Source organism: Bidens hawaiensis, unplaced genomic scaffold (genome assembly GCF_021521415.1).
Source record: "Bidens hawaiensis isolate Kalapana, Puna unplaced genomic scaffold, B.hawaiensis_p1.1 tig00040522_1, whole genome shotgun sequence".
Lineage (NCBI taxonomy): Eukaryota > Viridiplantae > Streptophyta > Magnoliopsida > Asterales > Asteraceae > Bidens > Bidens hawaiensis.
Window position 1 is genome coordinate 51,054 of NW_027497141.1, and position 17,755 is coordinate 68,808.

At 42.7% G+C, this 17,755-nt stretch overlaps 1 protein-coding gene across 1 annotated transcript; it reads right to left on the reverse strand.

Moving 5' to 3' along the window:
* Positions 1-13,246: 13,246 nt before the first annotated feature.
* LOC143592095 (patatin-like protein 2) lies at positions 13,247-15,139 on the reverse strand. The gene is made up of 6 exons (XM_077072099.1): positions 14,960-15,139; positions 14,675-14,856; positions 14,363-14,549; positions 14,121-14,285; positions 13,560-14,035; positions 13,247-13,449 (listed from the first exon to the last, which is right to left on the reverse strand). Exons 1-6 carry the CDS (start codon positions 15,098-15,100, stop codon positions 13,266-13,268), a joined length of 1,335 nt encoding a protein of 444 aa, XP_076928214.1. The 5' UTR covers positions 15,101-15,139; the 3' UTR covers positions 13,247-13,265.
* Positions 15,140-17,755: the final 2,616 nt, after the last annotated feature.

Genomic DNA, 17,755 nt, shown 5'->3' on the forward strand with positions numbered 1-17,755 from the left:
AATGTTAAAAAAATAGCAAAACATTTTTTTTTATGTTTCGATGTTTTGTATTAAATGTTTACAACATATATTACATGTAAAAAAAACAAAACGATGTTACAAAGGGTTTTCACAACTCAAATAGGTTTTCATTTTAACCTTACCCTGTAAAACAATATTTAAATATGTAAAACTAGAAAAATATACATATAAATATGTAAATCCAAAAACAATTTAGATTAAAACTATGTAACAAATTTTTAAATAACTTTTACATATTTTAAAATATGTAAAAGTATTTCTAATTTTAAAAAATAGATTTATATTTATAAAACAAAAGATTACGACAAAAAAAAATTTAACTAAAAAAGTTACATGTAACGAAGTATGTAAATACGTAAAAATAATATATGAATATGTATATGTATAAAAATAATGTGAATATGCAGGACCAAAAAAAATATGTAAATATGTATAAACAATATACTATGTAAAAACAAAATGTAAAAAAATATATAAATATATAAAACAATTTTTAAATATGTAAACATAAAAAAATATATAAATATACATATAAATATGTAAATCCAAAAAATATTTAGATTAAAACCCAAAAACAAATATATACTATACTATATCCAAAGCAAACACACAAGTAATAGATTAGTTTCTGCCTCACAAATTCAATCAACCCATCCCTTCATAAAATGTACCAAACTATTAACTATAAAATAATTATCATATTGAAGAGGTATGTACCCGCCTCAACATCGAGCAAGGCGGATCAACTCACAAGATATAGACAAGAAGCTTGAAATCAAGACATTATGAAGGCGCAAAGACAAAACCTACGCGCATGGCGCATATCACATATGCTCACGCATATCACATATGTTCATGCATCATATGCCCAGGCACACATATGCTCACGCATACCACATATGCGCGTGGCGCATTAGCGCGCGGCGCATATCACATCTGCGCATGAAACATCTGCGCGTGAGAATAAAGAGAAGACCTCGCGCATCCTTAGGATTGGCGCATATCACACATGCACATAATCAACCTCGTCCTTATCCAAATCAGGATTAGGGCAACCTTGATTGTGCACGTCAGACAACCTTCCAGAAGGTATCTTTTTAAGGAATAAGAATATGCTGATGTTGACAGCTGCCAAATGAAAGGTGGACAACTCAGCATGACACATGTGCTACCACGTGATTACAACCAATGAGAAAGCACCAGGTGTCCCAGAGGACACGTGGCGCAGAGCAATTGAAGGAGGCCAACAAGGCAGAGCCCAATCAGTGGAAACCCTAGCACTATAAATACAGCATCAACTCCACAAGGAGGCACACTCAATCATTCAGTTACATACGATAACACACAGATCATCAGATATCACCTGATAACATACAATCACAGAGTATTCAGCTATTAAGCAATACACTCTAAATTCCTTACTCTCACATATTATTATCTTCTCCCACAAATACTTATTCTCACACCGGAGGGTTACCCCAAAGAGGACCCCTCTGTCCCTTTCTGAGGGGTAAGTTTACGGTGCTGTTCATTTTGTAGGTGGAAGAACACAGATCCAAGAAAACCATCGGTGAAATAGTATAATCACACCCGAGGAAAGTAGATCGTCTACCAGTGAGTCGATCCACGTATCTTCATTGGCGCCATCCACTGTTACAACGGCAATCAGATCTCATCAGATCTATATAAAAAAAAAATCACCATGGTTTCTGGCGTTCATAACGTTGATCAAGTTCTGGAGGATATTGAACGTGAGGATGTTAATGAGGGACAACAGTTTCTGAGGGTGCCGCGTGATTCTACGCGCACCACCAGTAACCGTCCCTTCATCACAACTCCTCACGGCCAGACTGAAACTCCTCCAGACGATCTAACGTTACAAAATCTTGCCGGCGCGAAGCAAAAAGGACCAATGGGTCCAGAAGATGAAACAAATGATCCTAAAGAATGGCTCATAAACGAGCAGCGGCGTCTAATGGACAAGTACAATGAGATGGTCAAACAGAAAAAGCTAGCCGACTTGACACAAAGGCAAGCGCTTGATAAGCAAAATGTTCATGGAACAAAAAGGCCGCGCGCGCCGGAAGAAGGACATTCTGTTCACACTGCACACACTGAGTTCAGTGATGAAGAAGTGCACAGCATGAGGAAGACGCGAGATACTCATGCAGGAGGCTCACAGCTCCGCGCGCCTGTGAACATGGCGCCTGGAGCCAGAGCCGATCTGGATCTGCACATGCCCTACAGCCCACCAGTTAGAGGGCAAGTGGATGTAACCACACCGTATAGACCAGCCATCTTGGTGAAACATTCAAAGTTCACTGCGCGCATCGCGCAGGCTCCCATCCAGCACAAAACCAAGATGCCAAGTGGTTTGGGTAAATATGACGGCACAACAGATCCAGACGATTTCTTGCAAGGTTTTTACAACACGGGAAACCTAGAGAGCTGGACGATGCCAACATGGTGTCACATGTTTGCTCGTTGCCTCACGGGCGCGGCGCGTGTCTGGTTCGAGAGCTTGCCGACTGGGCAAATTGATGGGTTCGAGGAACTTTTGGAAAAGTTCCAAGCCCACTTCGTACAGCAGCGCAGACACACGCGCGACCCTGATGACATCATGCACTGCGTGCGCAGGAATGATGAAACGATTGAAGACTACATCACTCGTTTCAATCAGGAGTCTCTGGCAATCGGGGGTATAACTGAGCAACTCCTGCGCGTGGCCTTTATACAAGGCGCGCGCAGTGATCAACTCCGCCGAGCTCTCGTAAGCAGAGAGGGCATGCCCACCACGTGGGCCAAGTTAATGGAAGCATCGCGAGTTTTCGCGAGGAATGAAAAACAAATTGCCCAAGATAGGGCAAGAGAAAGAGCGCATCAAGCTGAGTCACCGCACAGCAAAGAAAAGAGGGGCAAGCAGAACTCTGTATGGTCCAGGTTGCAACCAACCAGTTTTTCTTCAGCAGAAAAGCAGGCGCAACCAAGCTCACCCCAGCCCCAAAAAGATGTTCGTAATCGCGGGGAGGGTGACAGGAGGGAGGGCGGCAGAGATCCTAACAGACCTCTGCCAAGAATATGGACTCCCCTCACTAAAACGCCTTCAGAGGTGTTAAGCACTGAGAATGTCCAATTCAAAAGCCCCAAGCCACTACACTACAAGGGACCATCAGACAGTGGCAAGTACTGTGAATTTCACAAGTCCACAGGGCACAACACTGATGCATGCCACCACTTGAAGAATGCAATTGAAAAGGACGTGAAATCAGGCAAGCTGGCTCACCTGGTGAAAAACTCAAGACCAGAAAATGAGCAATCAGGAGCCTCAGACAGCAAAAAGTACAAAAGAATATGTGTAGCCGAGGGAGGAAGGCAAGGGCAAACATCAAGAAAGAGAAGCGCGCAAATCCAAGGAGATTGGCGCGAGCAACAAGTAATCTTCCCAAGAATCAGGGGAGGCCCTTCAATTAGCAGTCCTCTGGTCATCACTACACACATTGCTCATTACGAAGTGTCAAAAGTACTGGTTGACACTGGCAGCGAGTCAGACATCATGTATGAGCAATGTTTCAGGAAACTGGATCCGGCAGACCAAGCAAGGCTTGAAATTGTGAATGCACCAATCTCTGGTGTTTCAAATGAAATCATTCATCCCCTAGGTCAAATACAATTTGAGCTAACTATGGGGGATGACAAACACAAGCGAGCCGAAGTTGTCAACTTCTTGGTCCTGCCCACCACCTCTTGCCACAATATGATCTTGGGTAGGGGAACGATTGCCCAATTCAACGCCATACCGTCGCCAGCGCACGGCGCGTTGGGGTTCCCAACACCAACAGGTGTAACTTTTGTATACAGAGATCATTTGTGCGCAGTGACAAGTACTCCGCGGGAGGGGAGAATGAAACTTCCAATGGCAGACAACGCGCCAGAGGAATGGATTCTCAACCCAAAATTCCCGGAGCAGAAGATCACAATTGGCGCAACAATATCAGACGACACGAGGTTGAGAATGAAAAGATTGCTCACAGCATATATGTCGGTCTTCGCGTGGCAACACTCTGATATGACTGGGGTCCCGCGAGACCTGGCGCAGCATTCTCTCAACACCTTCAAGTCTGTAGAGCCAATTGCTCAAAAGAAGAGAGTCATGGGGGATGAGAAAGCGAGGGCCATGAATGAGCAGGTTGAGGATTTGCTGCGCGCAAACATCATCCACCCGATACGATACCAGACGTGGGTAGCCAATCCTGTGATGGTAAAGAAAAGTAACAGGTCGTGGAGGATGTGCATTGACTTCAAGGACCTCAACAAAGCATGCCCAAAAGATTGTTACCCCCTCCCAAACATCGATGCAAAGGTGGACTCCGTGGCGCCATTCAAACTCAAATGTTTCCTGGATGCCTACAAGGGCTATCACCAGATTCAAATGGCACCACAAGATGAGGACAAGACCGCATTTAGAACCGACAAGGGTGTTTTTTGCTACACAAAAATGCCCTTTGGTTTGAAGAATGCGGGCGCCACCTACCAAAGACTTATGGATGCCGTTATCAGCGAGCAAATCGGAAGAAACCTAGAAGTCTATGTGGATGATTTGGTGATCAAGAGCAGGGAGGAAAAGCAAATGCTCAAAGACATCAAAGAAACCCTTGGGCGCCTAAAGGAAGTTAACATGAAGCTCAATCCGAGCAAATGTACTTTCGGCGTACTAGAGGGAAAATTTCTAGGTGTAATGGTCACCAAGGATGGTTTCAAGGTGAACCCTGAGAAGGTGGAGGCCATCCTTGACATGCCCTCGCCATCCACCATGAAAGAAGTACAGAAGCTGAATGGTAGATTGGTCTCAATCAACAGGTTCCTAGCGAACCATGCAACCAAATCTACCCCATTTGTCAACACATTGAGAAACTGCTTAAAGAAAAGTCAGTTCAAATGGACTCCTGAGGCCGAGCAAGCTTTCAGTGAGATTAAAGAATGTTTGATAAATCTGCCCGCGCTCACAGCTCCACTTCCTGGTGAAACTTTGACATTATACCTATCAGCAGGAGAGCGCGCCATCGGCGCAGTATTATTGGTGGATCGCAAGGGAATCCAAACGCCAATATACTATGTGAGTCGGGTGCTGACAGATCCTGAGACGCGCTACTCCATCATGGAAAAGTTAGTTTTATCACTAACACACGCGTCGCGCAAGCTTCATAGATATTTCAATGGTCATCCCATTGAAGTTCTGACTGGTTACAACATCCAGCAAGTTTTGCGGCGCCCCGCGCTCTCAGGAAGGCTGACAAAGTGGGCGCTGGAATTAGGCGAGCACACGATCGCCTATAAGCCCCGTCCAGCAATAAAGGGGCAAGTTCTAGCTGATTTCATCGCAGAAATCCCCGAAGGAAGAATTGAAGAGGCTCAGCGCGAGGTAGATCCTCCGCGAGCCAATGACGAAGAAAATGTGTGGAGATTGTTCACTGACGGAGCTTCAAACAACGAAGGCTCCGGCGCAGGCCTAAAACTGGTGGATCCAGAGAATCATGAATATACTTACGCCATCAGGTTGGACTTCAAAAGCACCAACAATGAGGCTGAGTATGAAGCCCTGCTGGCTGGCCTGCGCATCGCGCAAAAATTCTGAGTTAAAAAGCTAGAGGCCCATGTTGATTCATACTTGGTAGCAGCACAGGTCAATGGCCTTTATGATGCCAAGGAGAACACCATGCCTCTATATCTAGAGCAGGCGAAAAAGCTCATCGAGCAATTTGACTGTTTCAGAATCATTCATATTCCGCGCAGTGAAAACAAATCTGCAGACGCGCTGAGTAAGATGGCATCAACCAGTTTTGATCACTTTGGCAAAGATGTCAGGGTAGAAGTAATGAGCAACCCGTCAGTGGTAGCGAAGTCTGTCCTGGTAACTCATACAACCCCTTCATCATGGATAACTCCAATAATGGAATTCTTGGAGGGAAAGGTACCAGATGATCGCGCACAAGCGAGGAAGATAAGACACAAGGCGCAGAACTATGAACTGCTTGATGGTACATTATATCGACGCTCTTATCTTGGGCCGCTCATGAAATGCCTAGATGCTGAGGAAGCAAGCTATGTGATCAGAGAGATACATGAAGGAATCTGTGGAATACATGCTGGCCCGCGCATGGTGGTTGCCAAGGCAATGAGCGCAGGTTACTATTGGCCTGGTATGTACTTGGACGCTCTAAAAGAGATCCAAAAATGCAAAGCATGTCAGAGCTATGCGCCAAACACCATGCGGCCAAAGAACAACTTGATTCCGGTGACCTCCGCATGGCCTTTCCACAAATGGGCAATCGATATTGTGGGTCCCCTACCGCAAGCGCCTGGGCGAGTAAAATTTTTGGTAGTGGCAGTAGACTATTTTACAAAATGGGTCGAAGCCAAGCCACTAGCAAAAATCACAGCCGAAGCGATGAAGCAGTTTATCTGGAGCCACATCATATGCCGTTTTGGCTTGCCCATGGAAATTGTGAGCGATAATGGCAAGCAATTCACTGACAAGAAGATATCCAGCTGGCTCAAGGAATTGCGCATCAACCAAATTTTCACTTCAGTTTATCACCCTCAGGGGAATGGACAAGTGGAACGCGCTAACCAAAGCTTGTTAAATGGGCTGAAGAAAAGGTTGGAGGGAGAATCCCATTCTTGGGTCGAAGAGCTACCTAATGTCCTGTGGGCACACAGGACATTAAGCAAAACCAGCAATGGCGAATCCCCCTTCAGCCTAACCTATGGAACAGAGGCAATGATTCCAGCGGAAATTAGATGCCCATCCCATAGAGTGCTCATGATGAGCAAGATTGACAACGAGCGCGAAAGAAGGTTGGATCTCAACTTACTTGAAGGGCGCAGAGAGGCAGCTATCATCAGTGAAGCCAAGTACAAGAAAAAACTGGAAAAATACTACAACCAGCGTTGCTTTAAAAGAATTGGAGAAAGGCGCATATGCCATATTCATAACCATCCGTGAACCCTTCAGCTCGGCCCACCAAGCGCGCGGCAGCGTTGCAGTCCATCACAAGGGCCTGAAACTCGTCTGAGTATTTCATCGCGAAAGCGCAACGAGTCATGCCCTGTGAGACTAGCCAGTGGCGATCCTGCGCGAGGCCAGCAACAGACGTCTCGAGGGCAGGAACCTGAGAGTTTAATAACTCAACAGTTTCCTTAGTCTTTTTTAGCTCCTCTTTGTCGGACGCTGCTGCCGCCAAGATTTCTTCTTTTTCCGCCCGCGCAGCATCAAGTGCTTCCTGGCTAGACGCTGCCGTCGCCAGGGCTTCATCTTTATCGGCCTGCACGGCCGCCAGCTCCCTCTTCAGGCGCGCAACCTCACTCTCCAGTGATGATTTCTCAGTTATAGACTGGACAAGAGCTTGGTCACGCGCCTCCGCCTCAAGCTCCAACTCGCGCGCTCGGCGCGAGTACTTGGCCGCGTCCGTCTCCGCCGCCTGCAGCTTCTCCCGCGCAGCCTGAAGCTCATGACCGCGCTTCACGAAGGCGCTGTTGGCACTGGCTCGGTTCTTACTGAGCTCTGCTTGGAGCTTCTCAGCTCTTTCGCGAGCATCAGAAAGATGCCAAGCAGACACCTTAGCCTCTTGCTTGGCTTCCGCAAGAGCATCACGTACTTTAACGTAATCAGAGCGAAGCTCTTGGGAGGCAGCAATGAAGGCCGACCCAGCAAACATATGATCATTGAGCAGGTCGTCGCGAGCGCGGTCCTCCTGGAACCTCCTTTCAGATGGAGGCACAGCATGAGCCCAGAATTCCGCACACACCCCCATGGACTGAAATGTGCTATCTTCAGTAATATTCCATCTCGGGCGGTAAGTGTGATCGGCTTCCTGCAAAAACAAAGAAATTATCTAAGTCATCAAAACATTAAGATGGAAGTCCGCGCAGCGAAGCAAAAATAACCTATACCTGCGGGGATGAAGCAGAAAAGTCAGCGCCAGCCCCACCAGAAGGCTCCGCCGCGAAACCTCGTGGCGCTGCAGGGCTGGCGCGGGCGCCGTAGGAGTCTTCAGCATGAACCTCCTCATCCTCCTCTGAAATAGGCCTCTTCTCCTGCGACCTAGAGTCAAAATCAGTCTCGCGAGGAGGGCTGTGCGCAGGAGGAGGTGAGGGAGGTCTCGGCGCAGCCAGGTCGGCGCGCAAAACGGCCTCCTACTCCTTAGTAATCCCAATGAGGGGAGATTCATCGCTTGCAGGAGCAGGAGCAGAGCCAGCGGCGCTGGCGCCAGCGCCAGGAGTGCCGCCAGAAGCTTGTACGCCAGCTACGGCTTCTATGAAAAAATCAACAACAACAAATGGTTAATGACTTGATCTAAAAGAAAGTCAGAAAAAAAGAGCGCAATACGTACCTTGGCGCAACTCCGTTCGCGAAGCAAACATCGCCATGAAGTCCATTCTACCCTTCTTTGAGGGTAAAACAGGGGACTTCGAAGCAACCTCCGGCGCAGCCTCGGCATCTTGTTGCGCGGTCGCCGGCTCTACAAACATTTGAGTGAGCAAAGATTCATTAGTAATTCTATCAGAATCGCGCTCATAGAACCATAAAGATAAGCAAAAGATAAGGAAAGTATACCTGTCGAGGGCGCAACGCCGCTTCCCTTTTCCTCCGCGGGAAGGGAGGAGGTAGCGCCACCATACCTCAAGTGGACAGGAGGTCTGCCCACTTTTTGAGGCAGGGAAGCCAAGGAAACCCTGGTGGTAAACTCCTGGGTTTTCTCAAATCCCCCCGCCTGGGTAGGAGGATCCTGAACAACAGGGGCATCATCCTTCTTCTGTTTCTTACTGGCCCCTGCGCCAGTTTTCCCCTTAGCTTTACGCTTTAGTTGGGGCGGCTCCTCTTCCTCCTCCTCTTCCGCGAGCTCCAGCTCATAATTTTCAAGCTCATCTACAATACATGCAGCAGAAGTGTTAGCAGAATTTGGTATCATAAAGGAAAATGCATAAGTACAAAGGCTTACCAGGCGCATCGCTGTCGAAGACAAATCCCAGATCAACAGGGATGAACATGTCATCAAAGCGATCAGGGAAACCAACCTCCCCAGCGCCAAGCGTGACGGAGCCACCCTCCATGTGCTCATCATAGGCGGCATGGATATACTCCTTAGTGACTGCGCAAAACAAGTCAAGTGATATCAGCAAAAAGAATTATATTCGCGCAGAGAAAAAAAAAAAGAAAAAAGCAATGAGATAAACTTACACAACCCGTCGACTTGGATAACGGGCTCAAGCGCGCTGTCCGCCCACCTCTTGCTCATACCAACCCCCACCAGCGCCTCCTCACAAATGTTCTTGGCGGGGGATGGTTCAGCGGTCAGCTTATTAACCCAGGCGCCAGTTGGGTTCTTGAGGACACCCACATCCGCAGGCGCAGAAGAAATCGAGCGCATGGTCATACGGATGGGGATCACACCAGCCCTTATATAGAAAAACCTCTCAGACCAGTCATGAAGGCTCTTGAATGAAACAGTGGAGCATTTCACCTTCTGACTGCGAGGAACGAAGGAGAACCAAGAATCTTGGATCTTGGGCTTATAAAAAAATTGAAAGCGCCGAGGGGTGGGCTCCTCGCGCTGGGATTTGCACATGAACTCAAAGTGAGTCATGCGTACAAGTCCAAACGGATGGACTTGGGATATATGAATCCCATAAAATTTAAGCACTGCACCCACAAACCTTGTCATCGGGAGACGAAGGTTGCAGTGGGTGAAAAAATGGCTATATAGGGATATATAGCCGGCAGGCGGGTCCGCCGCCGTTTGCCCGGACCCAGGCAACATGCAGCCAAACAGGGTGGGAAAACCCTGAGAGGCGATAAGGCTGTCAAGATCAGCCTGCCTCAATTTGCAGGGGATTTCATTCCACCTCTTCACGGCCTTGGTCCTCCCTACCTCCTCCGATGAGCCCTCAGCAGCCTTCTTCCCCTTGCCGGTCTTCTTCAATGTAGACATTACTAATGATTTTCAACGGCAATGGATGTGGGAGATTGTGTTGTCTGAGCTATCAGACATACAATTGTAAAATCGAACAGGGGAAACTTCTGAAGAACAGATAGCTGGAAGCAGAACAAAGATAATCGGAATACAAGGAAAGAAAGAAAAGCTCTGAATAACAAACAAGAAGATGAAGGATAAAAAAAAAAAAACTCTAAGGGCTGGCTTTTATAGGCCCAGGAGAGAGAAAATTTCGTGCTGATCGGACTTCACGCGCCCCCACTCGCAGGTGTAAGCCAACGGAAGCGCGACACGTGTCAATCAAACTGTGTGAGGGGACACGAAAGGAAATAATACAGCTGTTGCCAGAGTTCACGCGCCACCACTCGCAGGAACTGACCAACGCGAGCGCGACACGTGTCCCTGACAACATGTGAGGGGACACGAAAGGCAACTGTAGCACCTCGAGCACACGAAAGGTCTGACACGTCTCCATCACTGACCCACGTCAGCAACAACCAACCACGTACAGAGACGATTCGTTTGCAGCCAAAAAGATAGAATTTCGCGCAACGATGAATAATAAGAAGAAAAAGACAAACCCCTATTAAAAGAACAAACTGTTAAGTCTAATATCTATCTTGCCTCGCTCGCGCGAGACAAGACACACATTAGACTGGGGGGCTTGAAGAGGTATGTACCCGCCTCAACATCGAGCAAGGCGGGTCAACCCACAAGATATAGACAAGAAGCTTGAAATCAAGACATTATGAAGGCGCAAAGCCAAAACCTACGCGCATGGCGCATATCACATATGCTCACGCATATCACATATGTTCATGCATCATATGCCCAGGCACACATATGCTCACGCATACCACATATGCGTGTGGCGCATTAGCGCGCGGCGCATATCACATCTGCGCATGAAACATCTGCGCGTGAGAATAAAGAGAAGACCTCGCGCATCCTTAGGATTGGCGCATATCACACATGCACATAATCAACCTCGTCCTTATCCAAATCAGGATTAGGGCAACCTTGATTGTGCACGTCAGACAACCTTCCAGAAGGTATCTTTTTAAGGAATAAGAATATGCTGATGTTGACAGCTGCCAAATGAAAGGTGGACAACTCAGCATGACACATGTGCTACCACGTGATTACAACCAATGAGAAAGCACCAGGTGTCCCAGAGGACACGTGGCGCAGAGCAATTGAAGGAGGCCAACAAGGCTGAGCCCAATCAGTGGAAACCCTAGCACTATAAATACAGCATCAACTCCACAAGGAGGCACACTCAATCATTCAGTTACATACGATAACACACAGATCATCAGATATCACCTGATAACATACAATCACAGAGTATTCAGCTATTAAGCAATACACTCTAAATTCCTTACTCTCACATATTATTATCTTCTCCCACAAATACTTATTCTCACACCGGAGGGTTACCCCAAAGAGGACCCCTCTGTCCCTTTCTGAGGGGTAAGTTTACGGTGCTGTTCATTTTGTAGGTGGAAGAACACAGATCCAAGAAAACCATCGGTGAAATAGTATAATCACACCCGAGGAAAGTAGATCGTCTACCAGTGAGTCGATCCACGTCTCTTCACATATAATTCTTATTTCTTCTTTTATCTTCGTCATTAAGAGCAACGATATGATGAAGATGATGTTTGATGGTGGGTTTTTGAAAGATGTTTGATGGTGATGAATATGAGATAATATTTGATGATGGGTTTTTGATATTAAATGTCTAATAAGATAAAAAAAGAGAGAGAAAGTGATTGTTTTGAATTTGTTAGTTTTCTTCAATGGGTTATGATGAAAGAGACAGATGAGTGGCTGAAAAGACTCCTACAAACAAGTTTGTCATAAGAGAGACTTTTTATTAGATGTCAAAATTACCCTACTATTTATTAAATGTTGTACAAAAAAGATGGTTCTTTAAATTAGAACCGTAGATCAAGTAAGATCAAGGGTTAATATGAGGTTTCGTGGGTTTTCACAAGTGAGAAGGGTTTTTAAAATAACCTTCCCCTATATATATATATATATATATGGGAGGGTTCTCCTAAAAATAAGTAGTTTCTTAGGAAGAGTATGAATAAATCATAGTAATTGGATCATGTAAATCAATGGTTAAGATTTAAAATTAACAAAAACCGACATAGTTTCCTAGAATTATTATTTTACCATAGGTTTTAATGCCAAATGTCAAAAATATATTGGTTCTTACTATTCTTAGGAAACTCTTTGTTCTTATTTGAACCATTTTCAATATATATATATATATATATATAGGAGAGGGATTTTGAGAAACTTGTTGAGTTGTAAGAACTTAATAACTTCATTCTTGGCCACACATTTAATTAAATAGATTAGATTATGCGGTTGAGATTAAATGTGATTAAAAAATTAAAGTAGAAGAGAGAATAAAGATGTACAATGATTACATAACTTTAAACGTCCGTTACACATATGTAATAAGTTGACTCGGTGCGTAAAAAATTCTGTAATTTTTTTACGTATATGTAACCTACATATATTACGTATGTGTAAAAAATACTTATAAAAAAAATTGTTACATTGAGTTCTTTCGAGTTCTTAAAACTCAAAGTGGTTCTCATTTGAAATCTCTCATATATATATATATGATGTGATGTAATAGGGCTACAACACCATTACACCCGTAAAATGAAAATCGCCTCTTTGCTGACATGACGTCACATGTCAAAAATCGTCCCTATTTTGTAGCCCTTTAATACACATAACCTTATATGTCTGGGATGATAACGGATATTTGGCCTAGCAGCATTAAAGTGTGATAACAAGCATCTAGGTTGAAGGTTCAAGTCTAAACATTTTAGAAATATATAAAATGATCATTGGATAAGTTTGTTTTTTTCTTTTTTTTTTTTTTGGATGGTAGTGTTTACAAATTCCCTCACATGTTATTTATTAGGGTGGACGGATTCTAAATTCCGTACGTGTCTTATTTAACGCTAATTTTGCATAATAGTGATGAAGTATTTTAATTTAGAGTGTGGCATAGGGTACTCTCAAGAAGTACATTATGTATCCTCTGGTAACTAGCTTCTTATTTTCTTTTTAATAGGAAACATTTGTTATTGTTTGAAAACGTAGATACATCACGATGAAGTCATAAAGAACAACTGGAACATAGATATATACTTAAAAGTTAAAACAATAGAAGACAGTTTATTAACCCTAAAAGTTCTCCTTGCACGAGGAAATGAAATCTCAGTTCATGTCGAGCTTGTGTAAATCCGGAAGAGAGTGATGAATTGGCTCTGCGATTTTTGACGTTCTTTCCGAAAGCATAGTTTGTTCTTCAATTGACTCTCCTCGACTAACACTTCCTTTATTAGTAACTGGCGATCTTAGTTCCCGAACGCTCTTCTCCTTGTGGAGGATTGCAGCAAACCTACAATATTACGTAATAATTAAAGTGTCAAATAAGATAATGTAAATACTTCTTTTTATTTAAAAAAAAAAGGAAAACATAATAACGAAATAGTTTGAAGATAATTGTACTTTTTTAAAGCCATCTCATTGGTAGTATGATGGTAACGTTCGTATAGGCCCGTGCCAATATTCACCCTTGAAACTGGTTTTTTCAACAACTCCTCACCCACTTTGACTAGGTTCTCTAAGTTTTCTTTGGTAGCTAAATCCAAGCTAGCTATGTCACCGGTAAGAGTGTCATCCTGAATTCGGAGATAATTTTCTGCCGAATGCAGGGCTTGGAATACGGTAGAGATATGGTAGTCAACCATGTCACTGCTCGCCTGAGTAAAAACATCCACTAATGGAGTCGAGCCACCACCGGCCAACCACCCTAAAACGCCCCAACTAGAAGACTTTGTAGCGTCATACTTCTCTTGAAATTTTTGAGATCCCGTGCCTAATGACAGAACTAGAAACCGACCATAATCCATTGGCTTTATCGGGAAAAAGTCAGGACTTCCTTTGGTAATTTCTTTTGTTACTTCACTTATTGCAGCCAAAGTCTAAAAAAAATATGTATGTACTTATTCACTTAACAAATAATCTTTCAAATTCAATATAGTTTTGTTATAATATAAGTTAGCCTACCGGATTGTTTGCGACCACCGCACCATCGATAAGATTGAATTCTCTAAGCAATTCCCCTTTCGAGTCTTCGGTTTGGAATGAGTGAGAAGGAAGATAAGTTGGGGCTGCTGAAGTTCCAATGCATATGTCAGAGAACTTGGCATCAAGGCTCGGGATATTCTTCAACTGACCAAACAAACATGAATTTTGGTTATCAGTTATGTTTGTGATGACAATTTGATAGTTTTAGGTGCAGCATATACCTGGTAGCTTGAGAAGATCACAGGCTGCAGATGTTTGATGTCAAACGTTGGAATGACAATATTTGTTACCGCTTCGTGGAGTAGTCTTTCTTGTAATTTCTCTTGAATAATATTATGTAGGTATAGACCATCATATTTTGGTCCTGATAAAGCTTTCATAACATTTGTGGCCGGAGCAAAAGGATTGCTGCATATAGGGAAACAATGACGGATTTAATCCTTGGTGACAATAAAAGGATGTCACAAGAACAATATTTAGAGAATAACTGTATAAGGTTGTCAGGAGCTGACGTATATATGTATAATGCATACCTATCATGTGGGAAGATTTTAGGACAATGTTCAAGATAAAATTCGTTAATGTCCTTAGCCGCAAAAATCGGACGGCCCTCATCATTCGGAGTGGTTAGCATAGCTGTCACAAGACCACCTGTGCTTGTCCCGGCAATCACATCAAAATAGTCCGCAAGTCTTGCATTCTCGCCATCTAATTTCTTTTACATTTCAAGAATTCATTATATTAGTGTTCTATGGAAAATGAGAAAAGAAAAAAAAAAGAACTAATTATGCGTTCATGCCTATACTCATAAATTGTACCTGCAGTTCGGTCTCTAGAAAATCCAGGATCACACCCGGGATGATTCCTCGTACTCCACCTCCGTCAATACTGAGGATTGTGATTAGGTTCCCATATGTTGGAGGTTGCAAAGGTGATCGTGGATCTTCCTTAAACGACATCAGGGAATAAACTGATAAAAAAATAATACTAATAATGGGTTTTGTTTGGGTGAGATGTCTTGTGTGATTTAAGGGTATTTATAGAGTAGATATTTGTTACCTATTTGTTGGATGTTTCAAAGCCTTCAGACAATTCAACGTTTGGAAATATGAGAGGTGAAAAGATGTTATACGTTTACTTGTAGCCTAGGTGACCATAACCACACAATATTGAATTGTTCATGAATTACTGTACACACGCAGCCTACTTGATTTCTAGAGGCCCACCTGCTTTAAGGGTAACAACTAACTGGAAAATGAGGTGAGAAAAAGGTCCTGCTATGACTGACCGGACAAAAGTCTTGTTTTAAGACAATGGGAAGCTGAAAGTTCCAGATAAGTTCTAGCAAACACTACTTTCTTTTTTCTCAATGAACTGCAATTTGAATCAATGAGGGAACTAACCCACCCGATTATATGTGCAAAAATAAATAAAAAACATCATGGCTCAACCTAAAACCCATATTTTTAATCACATGTTAGAACATAAACTCAATATCTCCCATTTTCTAAAATAAAGTCTTTATGTATATACCATACCTTAATCACTTAGACTAATAATAATTAATAATCATTGGCTATTTCTAACAAACATTTGTATGAATTCCAGATAATTTGTATGCGCAAACAAATAATTTGTATGCGCAAACGATTGTACGGTGTAAGAGAAAATATATGAATTTTTAAGATTATGACAAGTTGCCTTTATGTCAAATTCCAACCGATCTTGTAAAAGAATGTGATAACTAGAAAATTATATTATTATAGAGTTATTGGATTTTAATGACCTCACTTTTACATGTTGGCTGCTCTCACTCTCAACTAAAAAATTAACTACCACCACTCTATACTTTAAACTTGTTTTCCTATATTACTTCTTAAACTAAGCAAACGCTAACCTAATTAGTTTTAGGCCAGAAAGTGTCATTTTGCTAAGTTGCAGGTTTTCTGGCGAATGTTTCTACCACCTATTGGCATCCTTAACCGTTATCCCCACTCCTTCTTAACTATCTCCAACCTCAAGAAGCCCCAAACCAAGCCACCACCACTTATTCACGTTTTTTCAGAGAGCTTACTACACCTGCGGCAGCTCACCGAAAAACCTGCAACTTGCCAAAAATTTTCCGGCTGCCTTTTTAGTTGCCAGTAACGTATCACCACCATCGTTCATCATCTTCGAAGTCCAGTGACATCAAAAGCCACCTTCGACGACCCTCACATACATTTTTGGCAAGTTGCAGGTTTTCCGCCGAGTTGCAGAAGGTGTAGAGTCAGTGTAACATTCGTCATTTTTGGTTGTATTCGTATTTGTATCTGTATTTGTCTACTCAAACCGGGTTTGTAATCGGATCCATTTTATTAATAAAATAGAATCATGTTGTTTTCTTATTATCTTGCTTTGATGTTATAATATCCAAACTGTGCTTTATCTCGCTTAAATCTTGTTCAAAATCACATTATGGAAAGTCTTGGGGTTGAAATTGTCAAAAAAACAAAAGTCTGGTGAAGCACACCCACAGCATATCGCAATGGGCAGACCCCATGTTGGGAGCGCTGCTCAACCAATCTGCAAATCAACAGATTTTTGTTTTTGATTCATTTTTTATTCGTTTTCGATCATTAAATGTGGAACTCGTGTTTCTTCCATCCACTTCAATCAAGACCTGAACCATACTCATATTATCTATCACTAAACTATTTTTCACCTTAAAATACATTAATTTAATTATAAAACTTTAATTTAAATTAAAAAGCGTCCAATAAACCTTTTTGCATGAAAATCTATTGGTTAAGCCTTGTCACTCTCTAAGACTTATTCATGCACTTTTGCCTATAAATACAAGTCTTCTAAACCCATTCTCAGTTTCTCTTCCCCTCTAATCCTCTAAAATCCCTCTAAAATCCGGATTTGCAAGCTTAATCCCTTGTTTTTTACAGTTTGACTTTTTAGTCAAACTTTAGCTAGAACTTGCGTATAATTCGATTCGAGTGATTAAATGTTATAATTTCAATTTGCTTTTGTCTTATAACTATAATGGAATGATTTCCCTTCTTCAACTACATTTGATTAAGGGTTTTCACCTTCCGAATGTTTATTACTGCATTACAAGGCTATTTTGGTCAAATTTGGGATATCTACTCGTTTAAACCTCTATCTTCTTATAATTGTTGTTTTGTATGTTTTTCTAACTTCATTTTTATATTTGTGGCAATGTTGGAACTGGAGTTTGACTTTATATCAAACACTCGTTTAAAACTTGTTTGGGATGTTAATGTTTGTTCATACTTGTTTAGAAAGACACAAAAATACTAGCTACTGTTATGCAGTTATTTTTCATGTTAAAGGCAGATTGGTACTGAACTTGGTCTCATACCAGGATTCGGATTAAATAAACCAAAAAAAAAAACGCTTTAAACGGAATCTTCACTTAAACACAAGAGTTAATGTTTAAGCGACCGATTGTTGTAGTTTCTTTCAAGTTTCTGTTTTATTTTAGTTTCTTACGTTTTTATGTTTGGATATGTGGCGACCAACCTCGGTCTCAAACCGAGTCACAGACTGAACCAAAACCGAACTTTCACTCAAGTTGATGTTTAAACAAGCAAGCATCTATT

Coding starts and splice junctions, on each gene's coding strand:
- LOC143592095 (XM_077072099.1), bottom strand. CDS start 15,100: ATGTCGTTTAAGGAAGATCCACGATCACCTTTGCAACCTCCAACATAT. Junction 14,550..14,674: donor AAAATCTTCCCACATGATAG/GTATGCATTATA, acceptor CCCTATATGCAG/CAATCCTTTTGCTCCGGCCA. Junction 14,036..14,120: donor CGGTGGTCGCAAACAATCCG/GTAGGCTAACTT, acceptor TATTTTTTTTAG/ACTTTGGCTGCAATAAGTGA.